Genomic DNA, 15694 nt, shown 5'->3' on the forward strand with positions numbered 1-15694 from the left:
GTTATCAGGCGCAAGATAAAGCGGATGAAGCGAAATAAATACAGCGAAGCAGTGACGCTGCGAGGGGGGGTTTGGGGGCAGTGGTGTAGCCAGGGGGAATCGGGGGGGTGCCCCCCTGAAATATAAAAACACGGTCATTGTCCTTCATAAAAGATAACGAAATATTAAAAACTCAGGAATTTACAAAAAGTTTTTACAACGAATTAAATTTTTTCGATTATGGAAAGAGTTAAAATTAGTTTAAAACCCATTACTTGGTGTCCGGTTTTTCAAAAATTCCCCCCCCTGGTTTTGGACACCCCCCGAACGAAATTCATGGCCACTCCACTGTTTTGGGGGGTAAATCCCCCTCCCCAGAGCTCTGAGATTTTTTTATTGATAGCTGTTTTTACTCAAAAAACGCGTTCCGTTGCATAGTTTATTTTGGCGAAGGTTACATGCATCATGAAAACGGAGCCAACCTTTCGCTGTAAATTTGCCATGGTCAGTAGGCCGGCCCTTATTTTTCAGAATTGAGAAAAGCTGTTTTTCTGGTCTCAAAATGATCCAAATAGATCTATATTCACGTGTTAAAATTTGGTTACTTTAAAATAACGGCAACCCGTGCCCCAAGGGCCCCAAGTACTAAGGACCCTCAATTGAATTTTTTGGGGTTAAAAAAAGAGCTATTCCTGTGTAAAACGTAAAAGTAAAGCCCTTAAAAGCCAATTTTCTATTTGTTTTGACCTATTTCTAAGCGTTTAGGAGATATCGTCCGTCGTAATGTAATCCCCCCCAGGGCACCACCCCGCACCGCGGCACCGCTGAGGCACGGCCCGCACCACTTACTACAGAGTTCTCCTCAACCCCCTCCCCTCCCTCGGCAAAGACTTTGCTCCTGATGACAAGATTTACATGCCAGTGGTGCAGTATTGAATAGGTTGTTCCTCTTTTGTCATGATTAATGTTGTTAAAGCCTATAATGCCAATTTTGACCCTTCAACGCCGAACTATGAACTGGGTACCGACCCCTTAAACCTTGATTTTTGCCACCATACGGCCGCGAACCATTAAAGCCCATTTCTATTCAAAACTAGCGTTTGAAATTTTCAAATCGACACTGTTTCTCCTTACGCCCCTGAAAAGTTGTGAAAAAATTGGGCATATGCTCCATTAAGAAAGCCCTAAAATGGCGCAAATTGCATTTTAAAAATATGCTTCCTATCTCGAGGTACTTAAAAAAGAGTGGAAATCGAAATTTCGAGCTGGCCGGCCCTGGTGGGCCTCTAGCGGGCTGGAAGTGTGGGGAGGTTAGTCCTATTTGATCCCAAATCCTATGCCCCAAGTCTGGGAAAAATCCATGAGGGGGGACTTTTCAATCTCTTAATCTGCTATGCCCTTTCGGTTGGTTCCCATAATTATACCATATTTCCCCGGAAACCAAGGTCACCTTGTCCATCAGCGTCTCAAGTGGAGACTTTTGTAAACCCATTTAAATGCGCGGTGGGTGACGATACTTGCGGGAAATTTGCGGTTCCTCTTTCGTCATATCCGTGCTTCTGACCAGACAGCCAGAGTCCCCTGGAGTGCTGATACGGCACTACACAGTAGAGGTGGGATTTTCGGTTCATTTCCGTGATTCGATTCATTCGGTTCTATTCATGTGAATGAACTGTTCTTTCATGTCGTTCATAAAGAATCACATGAACCAAATGAACTCTGCGAACCGAATGAACAACGTGAACAAAATGAACTCTGCGAACTAAACGAACAATGTGAATCAAATGATTGCAATGAAGCGAAATAATCCAGAGTTAACAGAAAACATTGAAGGCTGTACGCATGAACTTACATAATTATGTGTGTAATTATTAGTAAGAATATCTTCATGAATATATGCATATAAAAAATTAAGGTAATAATCGAGAAATACGACTAAACATGTTTCCTTCGTATTCGGTGATTCATTATTAAATTAGGTTCTATTAATTGGCGTTACACCATAAAGAAATTTTCCCTAAAAACAGACAGACTTATCGGGAGCAAAGTGGTCATGAAATTATTCCGGGTAACTCACGCAACACCTCTGACAGCGGTGTTAGCAATATTGTTAGGCATCATGGCGCACGAGACCCCTACAACATACGGGTAAAACGGCATAACATTTGTCATATTAACTCTAGGAAAAGTGTGATTTTATGAAAATTCAGCGACGAACCTTAAGCTGCTCAAAGAAAGAATTAAAGCCCGAGCCACCTCCCTATTGTAAATCCCTACAGGGAAATTCCCTACGGGGAATTGGCAATGGGGATTTTCCCCGCAGGGAATCATTCCCCGTAGGGAATCATTCCCCGCAGGGAATCATTCCCCGTAGGGAATCATTCCCCGTAGGGAATCATTCCCCGCAGGGAATCATTCCCCGTAGGGAATTATTCCCCGCAGGGAATCAATCCCCATACAGAATAGGAAAGGGAATATAGGGAACAGGAAAAATGTGGAGATCTTCCTTGAAAAAATTAAAATCAACCACTAAAAATATTCAATAATTTATTCAATAGAAATTTGTCACTGGACAAATGCAAACTTATTTATTTGTAGCCTTCTCTAGCCTCCTCATCCTCTCCTGCTTCTTCTTCTCAGCAAAACCAGGAATTTTCGATTTCGCCATTGTGATACCCACTTGGGTCATTGCCGCTTTATAGCCCTGACTCGCAGGACACATTCGAATGTCTCTGATGACATTCTCAGGCTGCTGAGTTATTTCACACCATTTCAGCATGACAGCTGTAAAGAAAATAATTCAGTTTAAACCCAAAAAAAAATTGGTTTAAAATTCTAATCAAAATCAATATTGGCATACTAATCCCTACAATACATCTTCCTGAAAGCCTCACCTTCAACAGCCTTCTTAATACAATCAGGAAAAGGCTTCTTTGGTGGGTTTCTTGTGTCTCCATTAGCAGACCTGTACCCAGTATAATTGTACTTCTCTGCCTCTCTTCCAAGAAGTACCCTGGTAGCATCCCCGGCCACCCTCTTCAATTTGATCTGCGCAAGCACCGCATTACTTGCACTTTTTGGGACCCATTGTCCCCATCCCCAATGAACCTGATATTAAAAATAAAATTAACAAATATCTCTCACGAAATTGTATACATATAAAAGTTCATTCTTCCTTACACTGAAAATTTTCTGAGTGCACAAAAATATTACTTCTGCATGTTGCCACATTTAGAAGCAATAATAATACCATACTGAATATGAACATGACAGCAACCAATAGTCAAAACTTGCAACATGTGAGAACAATAAACTATGATAGAGAATTGGATTTAGCACACACTTCAAGCACTGAATTAGACTGGGTAAACAAAAAAATTAAGACCAATACCTTCCCATTGGTCTCAGCCCAAATTGGTTCCTCCATTCCTCCAGCAGTTTGCAGCAGACCACCAGATTCTTCATATTCCACATCACCAACGACTCCTGCTTCCCCAATAAAGTCAACTGCCAAATTTTCCACCTCCAATTCCATGTCCAATGAACCTAAAATAGGATACATATACAATTAAACAATGATCCACTCTAGCAAGAATTTACGCTCAACATAAAATGCAATGCATTGGAACTTGGAAAACCACTGTTGCCCTCCTCCTTACTTGACACTTGTTATGACCTGTGTCCACAGATCAATTTTCCCAATCTTTGATTACCAACCCAACTATTCCTATGCTATGTACTGGGAAAAATGCATACACATTACTATCCCATTGAGCATTTTTAACAAGCAATACAGATGTGATCATTATAAGATGATATAAGCTGACCACAAAGTAAGTTTATATCACCTAATTTAAATGACGAGAATGTCATTTGGGTACTACTCTTTACCTGAAAGTCTACAAAGGTCTGAGTTTTAGTGGAATCTAGGAGCAAACCTTCTCCATCCCATTGGTTTAAGTCAAATTTGTATATATATCCAATCTCTTAACCCGAATTATTACAAATAGTGTGTGTAAACAGTGGTTGGCCAAGCTCCCTTCAATCGCATTCCCTTTAACACAGCTATCAGGTATCATCTTAAATACTGCTGATATTTCTTTACTCCAGCCCTTCCACAGCCACTTTCATAGTTAATTCTAGTTTCAATCAATCTCTGAGGTAAACTACCTGTCTTAAACATACGAAGAGAGGGACGTAGTGACCACTTTCACATTTAGTTGCAATGCCCTGACTTTTCAAAATTTCCTCCAGAATTTTCAAGACATTCTGATAGCATGAATTTTGTGGAATTTCATCACTTTAGATAATAAGCAAATTTTTAGTCCTGCTAAATACTTCACCTAATGCAAAAATAAGAAAAATTATTTTGAATGGCTATATTTATGACTTGTTGAGAATGAGACACTCACACATACACTTATGATTATGAGGAAATAGCATCATTTTACTTGTGCAACAAAAAATATTTTCCAGACCTTTCCCTCTCCCTCAGACATTCCTAGATTCTCATGCACAATAAATTTCCCCAAATCTCCAGGTTTTCAAGAAAATGACACCCTGAATGAAGCATTTGAAAACACCCAATAAAATTTGTTAAATTAATCCCCTTAGAAACAACTAAGGTAAACCACTAGTACATGAGCTAAACTATGAGATTATCCAGGATTACATTAATTTAAAATAAGCTCAGGCCCTTGGCACAACTAAACCCGGAGTCGAAAACAAAATAGCAAGTAAAAAACTTCTCATCACCTTTTTCATTTTACGGAAGTGAACTTACCACCATTGAGAGCAACGGGTGTAACACTAGTTGCTGCACTGCATTTCGGACTTTCAATGCGCTCCACTGTAACAACTGCTTCATTATCTCTGGCAACTGAAAAGATAAACATTCAGGGCACATACTTAGTACTCGCTAGTAACAATGATTTCAAATATTTCCAACCACCGATAACCAGTATGTTTATACCCACTTCCCCAGCTAATGAAATGAGATGAGATAAAAACTGAATGTAGTCATCTACTACTGTCGAATTACTCATAATGTCGAAAAAATCAGAACTCAAAAGTAAAAAGTCTGAAAAGTGATGCCATTGGGGCCCTGGGAGCAATTTTATCCCTTTCCCTCATCCCCTTCCCACTTTTCAAGGTGAGAATGGTCATTTATTACCAATTTATTTTCTTCTGCCGTGAGTCTTCCTCTGATTCCCAACAGATGACGGCCCAAGGAAAACTGCACCCCCCCCCCCCCCCCCACGGAAAAGAAGTAAAATGAGATGTCAAGAAAATAACAACACCTTCTAGAATTCCAGTCTGCTTGGCTGAACACATTTGGCCCACAACCTCCTGCAAGACTTTGTTAGTTTCCTTCAGGGAATCGTTGTAATCCTTCAGTATTTTATTTTCCGCTGTAAGGGCGGCCACCTCTTTCTCCAGCAGTTCCACTTGCCAGGCCTTTCCCTGGCATTCCTGGCAGTCCGCAGCTGGTGAGTTGACACGGCGGTCATCTGCCTCATTCCTGCTGTCCTTTCTGCGTGCCTTAAGCGTCTCCTCCTTTTCTTGCAAAATTTTGTTCAACGCCTTCATACGAGAAGCCGCTATATTCCTCGAGGCCTCAGAAAGATCCTGCAAATACAAGGTTGAAATCTTGATTGGATGGAGACACATTGGAACAATGCTTAAAGCCAAGGTGCGTTACGGGACGTAAGGAAAACCAAACAATTTAGATGCTAACACACTAGTGGTAATATTCGGCAATAAATCATCCATTACCTGCTTCACCTTCCTTGAAGCCTTCCCTGTCACTTCCCTCCTGTCTGCGTCAGCCTTCCTCTTTCTGGGCATATAATATCGGATTACAGGCTTCGTAAGCCGCTTTTCCGATCGGAGGTAGATCAGGCGGTACTTCTCCGCGTCCTCCTTATCTTCATAGATTTTTAATATAACTGCTTGGTGGCTGTCCTCTTCATCAGTGCTACTTTCAGCACTTTCCGGATGGCGGTCAACGACGACCTTATACTTCACCCAATAAACAGTTTGCACGTCAAACTCATCTCGCGAAAAATTTTCAATGTGCGTTGTGGGAACAACTTCCACAACGTTATCACTAATGTAGCGCACCACTGCAAACCCACCAAGCACGGACATAATGGCAAATACAAGTGACCCTAAGGCGAAAACTAAAGAACAAAAGCGTTTATGAGACTAACAATAAGTTGTGATATTACGAACCGTGGTCTTTCCAAAAGAGATCTACGTTATCATGTTATCATTGATGACAGACCGTTAGAAACGAGAAAATTTTTCAGCGACAAACCTTTTCCGCCACTTTCTAAAGATAACGGTACCACGGAGTATAACGGTACCCATAACGCTCGAGAAAATTCATGACAAGTAACTTACGAAATTTTTTTTCTCGTATCTTACCTGTCATAAAAAATAACATAATTAGTTGCATTTTGATTTGATTAGAAACTGCAGTAGGACGGGGATATGTTATTTAACTGCATAATTATTTCATCATCTTTGTAATTTTTTATTTACTTTTTGTGGTTTCGGCAATAGCTCGTATACGGTTGAAGTTTGAGGTGTGATCGGGCACTTTCATTTTCATTCATTCCATTCATTCATCGAGAGTTTTATTCATTAGGGCGTCTTGTTGGTGAGAAACATACAGTTAGCGATCACGAAAGATAGCTTGACTGATAGTCATTAATTACCCTGCTTGCTATTGTACGCCGACCATTATCCGCGAAGAGGGAACTCGCATCCATTGTATTGCTGACTGTTGCTGACTTACAACTCATCTCAACTAGTTGTCGTAAGTACCGCTCTTTGTGAGGGTTGCCTCTTCTCTTGTGTTCGTTTATTGGCATAGTTTATGTAGCGACTTAACTTTTCCTCGCAGAAGTATCACCGCTGGTACATCACGCTGCTTGACAATATATCAGCAATGGAAACCCGAGGACCATACAAAAGACATTTACTACCCGATAGCAACTCACCCATGACACCGCACACCAGGAAAAGACTCCAAGCTATGGTGAGTTTATTTGGGTTCATATGTATTTTCTGCAACCATCGTACCTTATGGCCATGGTTCAAATCTAATTTTCTGTGATGACCTCTGAAGATTTACGAGAAGAGGTCGGATTAAATTGAAGGATATATTGTTAACGTATCAGATAATTTGTCATTAAAGTAATTTTCAATGCTATAAATATAAAACGCATTTCAAAAATGAAAGAACAAACCATATTAGCCGCATGTATAGAAGAATTAAATTTTCTTTTTGAGAAGTATGTAGGTACATTATTTAGCAAAATGCTCATGTTTTCTTGTTTATTGGCATCGTTCTATGCTCTGCCGTCAGGACAGTGTGCTCCCTTCTTATCTCATTTCTCTTTCCAGTGAGGTCTCATGATTTGGTTTATTATGTAAGGGAGGGCGTTTTTCTGGCTTTATTCCATTATATTTATTCTACCATGTGAATGCCTTTCTTAGTACTGATCAAGCATTATCTAAATCATTTTTTCAGGCTGCAGCTGCTATTGAGGAAATCGTTGCTGCCCCCAATGTCGAGACGCTGGAAAATGACGACAATAATGGAGTTGACCCAGGGGAGGAGGACAGCCACCTATTTTCGGACTATGATGTGGACACATCTGATGATGAAGATCCTGACACCAATGTAAATGATGCCTACCAAGATGGTGATCATCCATTGCAGAAATTAATGGATTTTCTACGCCTCAACAAAAATCCATTTGAAAAAAGGATTACAATAAACCCAGGTGAAATTTTCTTAGCTGTTGTCACCCATGCTGTTGTACACAACCTATCAATGAGTGCTACTTGTGCAATATTCGGAATGTTGAACTTCATTCTGGGAACATCAATATTTCCGTCAACCCGATACTTGTTCAAAAGTTTGTTTAACCCCCATGCTGGCTGTGAGGTCCATTTAGTTTGTGAGAAGTGCAAAGCCTATTTGGGAAAACACACTGGAAATGGCACCTTTGCCTGTAATGATTGCGACCATGAGAACATTATTAAGGGCTACAGGTATGACTATGCTTTCATCACTCTTGATGTGAAAAGTCAGTTGAAGAGGATGGTCATAGATGGTGATCTAAAATTAGCTACTGATAGGAAAACTGTGAGTGAAAGCTATGGGGATATACATTGTGGTAGCATGTACAAAACAATTGTCCCAACTTCGTCAGGTGTGGAGGATGTCATGTATCTGTCATGTACATTCAACTGTGATGCTGCACCAATTAATCGCCACTCCCGCACCACAATAACACCGATGTTATTAATGATTAATGAGGCTTCCATCAAGTGTCGTGGCAAGAACATTATAAATGCAGGCCTGTGGTATGGTAAGGAGAAACCACGCATGGAAGTGTTCCTGGAACCTTTTAAAAATTTATTCAATGACTTGTGTGAGGTTGGTTTCCCTGTAACTATTGGGAAAAGGCAGATAACTGTTAAAATGTCAGCAATTTGCTGCTGTGTTGACAGTGTTGCTCGTGCCCCCATGCAAGGGGTTACAGCTGTTAATGGGTATTACTGCTGTAGTTGGTGCTTAGTGAAAGGAGAGGAGGTGCACGGTACAATTAAATACCCATTAACTACTGTGGATCCTGATGTTCGAACAGAACCAAAATTTTTAGAATGCTGCCAAGAATTGGCCAGAACAAAAAAAAGGGTTCTTGGGGTAAAAATGGTGAGTCCACTCATTAATGTTTCATCATTTTCCATGGTATGGGGTTTTGTGCCCGATTACATGCATTGTGTGCTCTTAGGTACTGTACGCAGATTTTTGAGCTTGTGGATTGATGGCACTGGTGCTCCTTACTACATCGGGAATCCAGTTAACGTGAACCTAATTGATTCATTTTTAAAAAGCATTCAACCACCTCAATATTTGAAGCGGGCCCCTGTTCTTTTAAGTGCAAAGGGAACAATGAAAGCAAGGGAGTTAGAAAATTTTTTTCTATTCTATAGTGTTCCAGTGCTTAATGGGGTCTTAAGTGCCCCTTATTTCCACCATTGGAAACTTTTGGTTAGTGCCTGCAACTTATTGTTGCAAGATGTAGTTACTGATGAGGACATAGACACAGCAGATTTACTGCTCTTGGAATTTGTGTGTAAAACAGAAGAATTGTATGGGAAATATGAAATGACTTATAATATGCATCAATTATTGCATATGGCCGAGAGTGTCCGTAGGTGGGGACCACTCTGGACAAGGACAGCATATCCCTTTGAAAGTGCATTGGGGGAGATGACTAGGGTTATTAAGGCAACAAGAGGTGTACCTCACCAGATAGTGAGGCAGATGGAGCTCAATTTGTCTCGGAAATTCATTGCGCGGCATGCTGCCATTGGCGATGGAGCATCTTCTTATTGCTCCAACTTACTAAACTATCGCCATGTAATGAAGAGTGATCTCTTGGGCCCAGAAGTTGTTGCCTTGGGCAGTGGCGTTCCTTATCATGGTTCAAAATATGATTTGCTTGTAGACTCCCCTCTTACAGAGTACCAGAGAATCGTGAGGAAGGGAATGCTCTATTCCAGCTACACAAAAAACAAGGAAAGCCATACAGACAATTCATATGTGGAATTGTTTGACGGGAGGTTTGCTCGCATTCTGCACATCATTGTTTGCACTGAGGAGGATGGAAATGATGCTATATTCATTATCATGCGTGTGTGTAAGACAGTGGTTATTCCCAAGATAAAGCACATAAAAAAATGTCAAGGGTATGAAAAGACAATATCCTGTGCTTTTTCGAAGGTGAAAAGTGTGGCGGTAGCAGTTGGGAAGGAAGGAGACTTATATCTCTGCTCCATTCCAAGGAAGCACTTCCTGATGAATGTATAATGTTTTATGTGTGAAGGGACTTTCTCGGCGTATTTGAGCAATGAATTGACTTAGATGAACACTTAGTTTTAAAAGTCTGTTGCTTCTTTCTTGCTAGAGGGGGTGTGCCCATATGGGCATGCTAACCGTTCCAGCCGCCGGTCTTCATTCTGCAGAAGAATCGCTCGAACCATCATAATTCTAATTTTTATTGTGTTATACGCCATATGTTTTTGCATTTACCAATAGTACTTCTTTTATTTGGCAATTGGAAGTAATTTCAAATCATTATACTAAATTTTTTTGGTGTAAACATTTTTTTTGGCTGTCCAAAGAACTTAACAGTATAAAACTCCGATTTGAAAACAGTTATTGAATGAAAAAAAAACATGTTATCAATGAGTTTATTAAAAAATAGTCCTATATTGCTGGTAGAGTCTTTGAATACTATATATTGGGTTTTCAATTGCCGAGCGTGAAGGTCAGAATTTCATTGAAGGCGAAGACCTGGGCACTTCATGCTGAGCGTGCGCGGGAAGAATATTCTTCATAAGAACATTGGCGTCTATGAAACCGGACAAATTGGTTATCTCTGCCATCATACCTTATGTCATCAGACTTTCTATGATTAGTTGCACTTGATGGGGAATGTTAAATACGACCACCAGGTCTGGGAAAGGTACATCTTCGTTACAAAAACACTTGTGCAATCTCTCGCCTAAAGGCTTACTGCGGTATATTTGAACCAGAATTTCCCGTACAGATCCAGGAATTTACAATGACAGCATCAAGGAGATAGCTTCATGTGGACCATCACCATTTTTTCCTGTGATAACATTCCTGTATCTGTTGATATTTTGATCCGTGAGATCAGTTCCGCCCATCTATATGTTGTAGCTAGAGGCCACTGCTGGCTGCCTAACTTGTACAATTTTTGAGTTAACACGTGGGAATCTCGTGACCTTTGTGAGTGGGTGCACACATTGGCAAGGTTACTTGACAGTCACTACCGAATAGTTATTCTATCTAGCAACAACAATATTCCCTTTTTTCTCCCGTGCGAAAGCATGGGATTGGTGGGGCTGCTTAGATAGCTGTTTTTTCGATCAATGGGATACCTTTGGGTATCCCTTTTTCTCAGAACTGTTCCAGTACCCTCATATCCTTGAGATTTTAACTGGAAAGCTAGTGAACCAATTGTCAAAATAAATTGAAAAGATTTATCGATTGCTCTTGTAAATTGTCCAACATGATAAGCAAATAGGAAGAGCATTTACCTATGAATTTATGGTAGTTATTTTTTTCTTTAACACTCAGTCTGCTATATGCTGAAGTCCACCAAGTAATCTTGAGGAGTATTCAAGCACTATATTTTAAAGCCGAACCTTAGAGGTTCACCCCGTGTGAACTGTTTGCAGCCATGATTGCCAAAATATTTTATCATGGATTCATCGTGCTTTAGCTTGAGGGTTGTGCATAGTTTTCTAAACAAACATACTTTATCATATTTATGTATGGCATAAGTGTGCACATTTTGCCGCTGTTATCGTAGTGATTATTATCTGTACAGTAAAAAACCCTCATTATATTTTGCAACCTTGTGAATGGCATTATAAACCAGACTGTTTATATTCTCAGCGGATGACAAGTCATATCGTGCCTATGCGTATGTCTCGGTCATTTTGCTGTCTCCTCCATCCTTTTCAGGACTAAAACTGACAGAGCTTGTAATAGTTGCTTGTTAACTTTCGCCTTGATTGTCTCCTTGTGACTTACAACCAGGTATTGACTTAGTTGGAAAATTTTACCTCGAGTTTAATGTGGTTGTTGTGATCAAGGTTCAATCTACTTTTTATCGTTTCAAAGTTTTATATGCGATACAAAATGCTTCACCATTAGCTTCATTACTGTATTTATCAAACATCCTTTCCTCTTCCACCATGCCCTTGATTGTTGAGTATGTAAACCAATATTAGAAAATAGCCCATTTGGGATCACCCAAAAATAAATTCAAATTCCTTGTCTCATACAAAAGATATCACATTGCTGGCAAAAGGAACCAAAGTTGACAACATTCATTATGAGGATAAGATTAAATACTTAGCCGAGTATAAAAAATAAAAAGGATAAAATCGTATTTACTGAAGACATTCGCCATTTTTTCTCTTTTGCCTCCTCAAAAAGATTGAGTAAGAATACCTATCCTGTCACAGTCAACTGCTGGCATAAATGCTGACCGTAAGCACACCGACCGAATAAAGTGATACATTGTAATCATTTTTGGTGAAAACAGCATGCTCTATAATGTTTGGGTCAGGATTTATACAAAATTATTTAGTCCACTGCAGCTTGCCCATATGGGCACGCTAGCCGTTCAAGGGTTAACTGTGTCAGGGTCGAATTTCTTCCTCAGCAGTTCGAGGGTGTCAACATTGGGGATTTAAAATGTAAACCTCGCATGCAACATTTCAAACTATCAACCAAACCAATCAACTGTATATCAAGTGTTCTTGCTGATTTTTAGTATTTTACATTTCTGTATGATATGATTATTTTTATGATCAGAGCTCATTTTTTCTAGGTGCCTTTTATCAATGCCTCCCCTAATTTATTTGCCCTGTTGTTAATCCTTGGTATTACATATACAAATTAAAAAGATTTATATACAAATAAAAAAATTGACAACTCAATCCTTCATGTTGTTTGATTGTGATTCTTTCCTATCCCCACAGGAGATACTGTAATGTGGTGCACATTACATTAATGAGTGTTATTTTCTAAATTGTGATTGGTGGAAATATAATCATTTATGGATGGTGTTATTTCTTTCACTGTCACACTTAAGTTTATTCTTTAAAAAAGATGAAATTCTAATTCTTCGGTCAAAGTTACCATGCTGCATACTGTAATTCACATGTTTATATTTAATTCCAAATAGGTAGCCATTTCCTCCATCAGTAGCCCAACTGATGTGTCCTGAGGAAGACCTGAGTGAAAAATAATTACTGAGCCCTTATATATACTGTAACCTCTGGGAATATATACAAGGGCTCTCCAAGAAAGCATGTACTTCATGCTTAGTTATTTAAGAATATAACCATCTATGGAATTTCCGCAATAATAATTACCTGCGACGATTCCATGCATATCCCTAAACAGATTTTTTTCCCTCGGGGAGTATTTCCTGCAAAAGCTTTCTTGATAGGAACATAGGCAGATCCAGGGGGGGGGCACGTGCCCCCCCAGACCCTCAAAAAGATGCAAGATTTTTAATACGGTCCCATTATCATTGCGTTCATTTTGTATTACGAGATATCCTTGTGCTCCCCCCCAGAAAGAAATCCTGGATCCGCCCCTGGATAAGAATATGAATCACTGTATAAAGGAATTCTAATTCCCAGTAGGGAATTCTAATCCCCTGTAGGGAATTCTAATTCCTTGTAGGGAATTTAATTCCCTGTAGGGAATTCTAATTCCCTGTAGGGAATTCTAATTCCCTGTAGGGAATTCTAATTCCCTGTAGGGAATTCTAATTCCCTGCAGGGAATCACAATTCCCTATAGGGAACCTCAATTCCCTATAAGGAAAAATAGATCCCTACGGGGAACTCAGAATCCCTGCGGGGAACTACAGGGAATTTCAATTCCCTGCGGGGATCAATGGGGCATTTTCAATAGGGCTGACATTATGCGTCAGTTTCTCAGAGGGCTTTTAACCATTTAGCATCAAAAGAGAATGATCATGATGCTACCGCAATGAAATCAATTATGCTACAAAAAATTAGTTAATGAAACCATAGTGACATAGAAAATAAAATAAATGTTTCACGAAGTAATTCAAGAAGAGGCAATTAAGATTTAACCTCTCAAGCGAGTATAAATATACGTCCTAGATATTCCGTTCTTATACAAAACATTTAATAAGGAATATTGCTATTCTTGTCTCATTGAATTTAAGTAATTCCTATTTTTCAGTATATTCCTATTGATATGTTTTCTTATGCATCAACTGTCGGAGGAAGAAGAACGTTGAGTTCCATAGGTTCCATATAATAAGCGAGTAATTCATGGAATATTCATTCAGTCTCAACCAGTGCAGGTGGATTCAAGATTGTGACAAGAAGGGGGCTAGGTACCTGGGGTAACCTAGGTAACGTGGGGGTGATTGGGAGTAAACCTTTCCCGACAACTGAACAAAATTATTATTTTCTTTAACTCTAAATATAATGGTGTATTAAAAAACTCAAGATATAATGGTAATATTTAGAGGATCTCTGGATCCGCCACTGCTCTTAAATGACTAGAAAGGCCTACTGTCATCCGCGGCTCGCGAAGTAATTCAAGACCTTTCTACTTCTACTACTCCGACGATTGTTCAAATGATTCTTCGATTCTTACATGATTCTTCAATTCTTATGATTCTTCGGTTCTTAAACGAATCTGCGATTCTTAAATGATTCTTCGATTCTAAATGATTCTTCGATTCTAAATGATTCTTCGATTCTAAATGATTCTTTGATTCTTCATGAACCACACGATTCTTTATGAACCCTTTGAACGAGGAGCGTATTTCGATTCATTCGGTTCATGCCAATGAACCGTTCAAAATGAACGATTCATTCATGAACGACACAGCTCTAACGCTCAGTCCTCTCCAACGGCTCCGGCCGCTGTTCAAACTCCTAGCTCCCATCCCTCTCTAGCTAAATTCAAACCTCCTTCGCCTCACGAACCGAAACCTCTTCCCGCCAATCATCCTGTAGAAATATTCACCAATCTTCTTCTTTCTAAAGTGTCGGACCCCGCTTTTCTTAACTCCCTTCATCCTCCAACAAACCTCTCCACTACCGAAAAAAGAGCACTGAGCAATTTGAGAAAAAAATCTGATATTGTCGTTACCTCCTCAGACAAAGGATCTACTATTGTTGTGCTCAATTCCACCGACTATCTAACCGAAGCCCAAAGACAACTCTCTGACACCTCTTCCTACACACCTACCTCGCATGATCCCAACCCTGCCTTTCACGGTAACATCCAATCCTTTTTAAAAAGGAAAGCACCAAAATAGGGCCTTTCCAGTGGTGACATTTCCTTATTACTTCCACCCCATCCGCGAACCCCTCACTTCTACATTCTACCGAAAATTCACAAGCCCAACAATCCTGGTCGCCCAATCGTCTCCTCTTTAAATTCCCCCACTGAACGTATCTCTTCCTTTGTTGACCATTACCTTCAGCCTCTTGTACACTCCCGTCCATCCTACATTAAAGATACGTACGATTTCCTCAATCGCCTCCATTCTACCTCTCTCCCTGTTGATAAACACATCATTATGGCCACCATCGACGTGACCTCATTATACACCTCTATACCTCATGCAGAAGGCCTTGCCTCCCTTCGACACTTTCTTGACAATCGACCTACACCTCAGATACCCTGTACTGACTTTTTAGTCGATCTCTCTCGCCTAATCCTCACTAAAAACGCCTTCTCCTTCAACGATAAACATTATTTGCAAATCAAAGGTTGTGCCATGGGAAGCAGATTTAGCCCTTCAGAGGTGTATAGTGAGGTCACGTCGATAGTGACCATATTTCAAATTCACATTCACACAGGTCGCCACAGGCGAATATACAATCATAATAACATATAATAGAAATTCGTGGTTCGATTCCCGGTTCAGGTGAACTTTTTTCCACGTGTTTTCGGCCTTCATTCCATCTCCACGCCACAGTGTGTCATCGTCCTGTATTTATGTTTCTACACAAAAAAGAAACACTCACATTAGATAAATAAACTTGGAGCTTTCGAAGCATAACTGACTTCTTCTTCAGCTAGAGTA

The 15694-nt window shown here is 39.9% G+C and overlaps 2 protein-coding genes across 3 annotated transcripts; one reads left to right on the plus strand and one right to left on the minus strand.

Moving 5' to 3' along the window:
• Nucleotides 1-2513: 2513 nt before the first annotated feature.
• LOC124170350 lies at nt 2514-7611 on the minus strand. Of its 2 annotated transcripts, none has more exons than XM_046549073.1 (6): nt 5755-7611; nt 5280-5607; nt 4763-4858; nt 3371-3525; nt 2874-3087; nt 2514-2763 (listed from the first exon to the last, which is right to left on the minus strand). In XM_046549073.1, exons 1-6 carry the CDS (start codon nt 6127-6129, stop codon nt 2564-2566), a joined length of 1368 nt encoding a protein of 455 aa, XP_046405029.1. In that variant the 5' UTR covers nt 6130-7611; the 3' UTR covers nt 2514-2563. The 2 variants fall into 2 exon arrangements, with proteins under 2 accessions (XP_046405029.1, XP_046405028.1); XM_046549072.1 differs by having other exon boundaries at nt 2874-3093.
• Nucleotides 6935-10161, plus strand: LOC124170349. Its single transcript, XM_046549071.1, has 2 exons — nt 6935-7024; nt 7520-10161. The coding sequence occupies exons 1-2, from the start codon at nt 6935-6937 to the stop codon at nt 9872-9874; spliced, it is 2445 nt and encodes an 814-aa protein (XP_046405027.1). The 3' UTR covers nt 9875-10161.
• The last annotated feature ends 5533 nt before the right edge of the window (nt 10162-15694 follow it).

The sequence above is a fragment of the Ischnura elegans genome, chromosome 13 (assembly GCF_921293095.1).
Source record: "Ischnura elegans chromosome 13, ioIscEleg1.1, whole genome shotgun sequence".
NCBI classification, from domain to species: domain Eukaryota; kingdom Metazoa; phylum Arthropoda; class Insecta; order Odonata; family Coenagrionidae; genus Ischnura; species Ischnura elegans.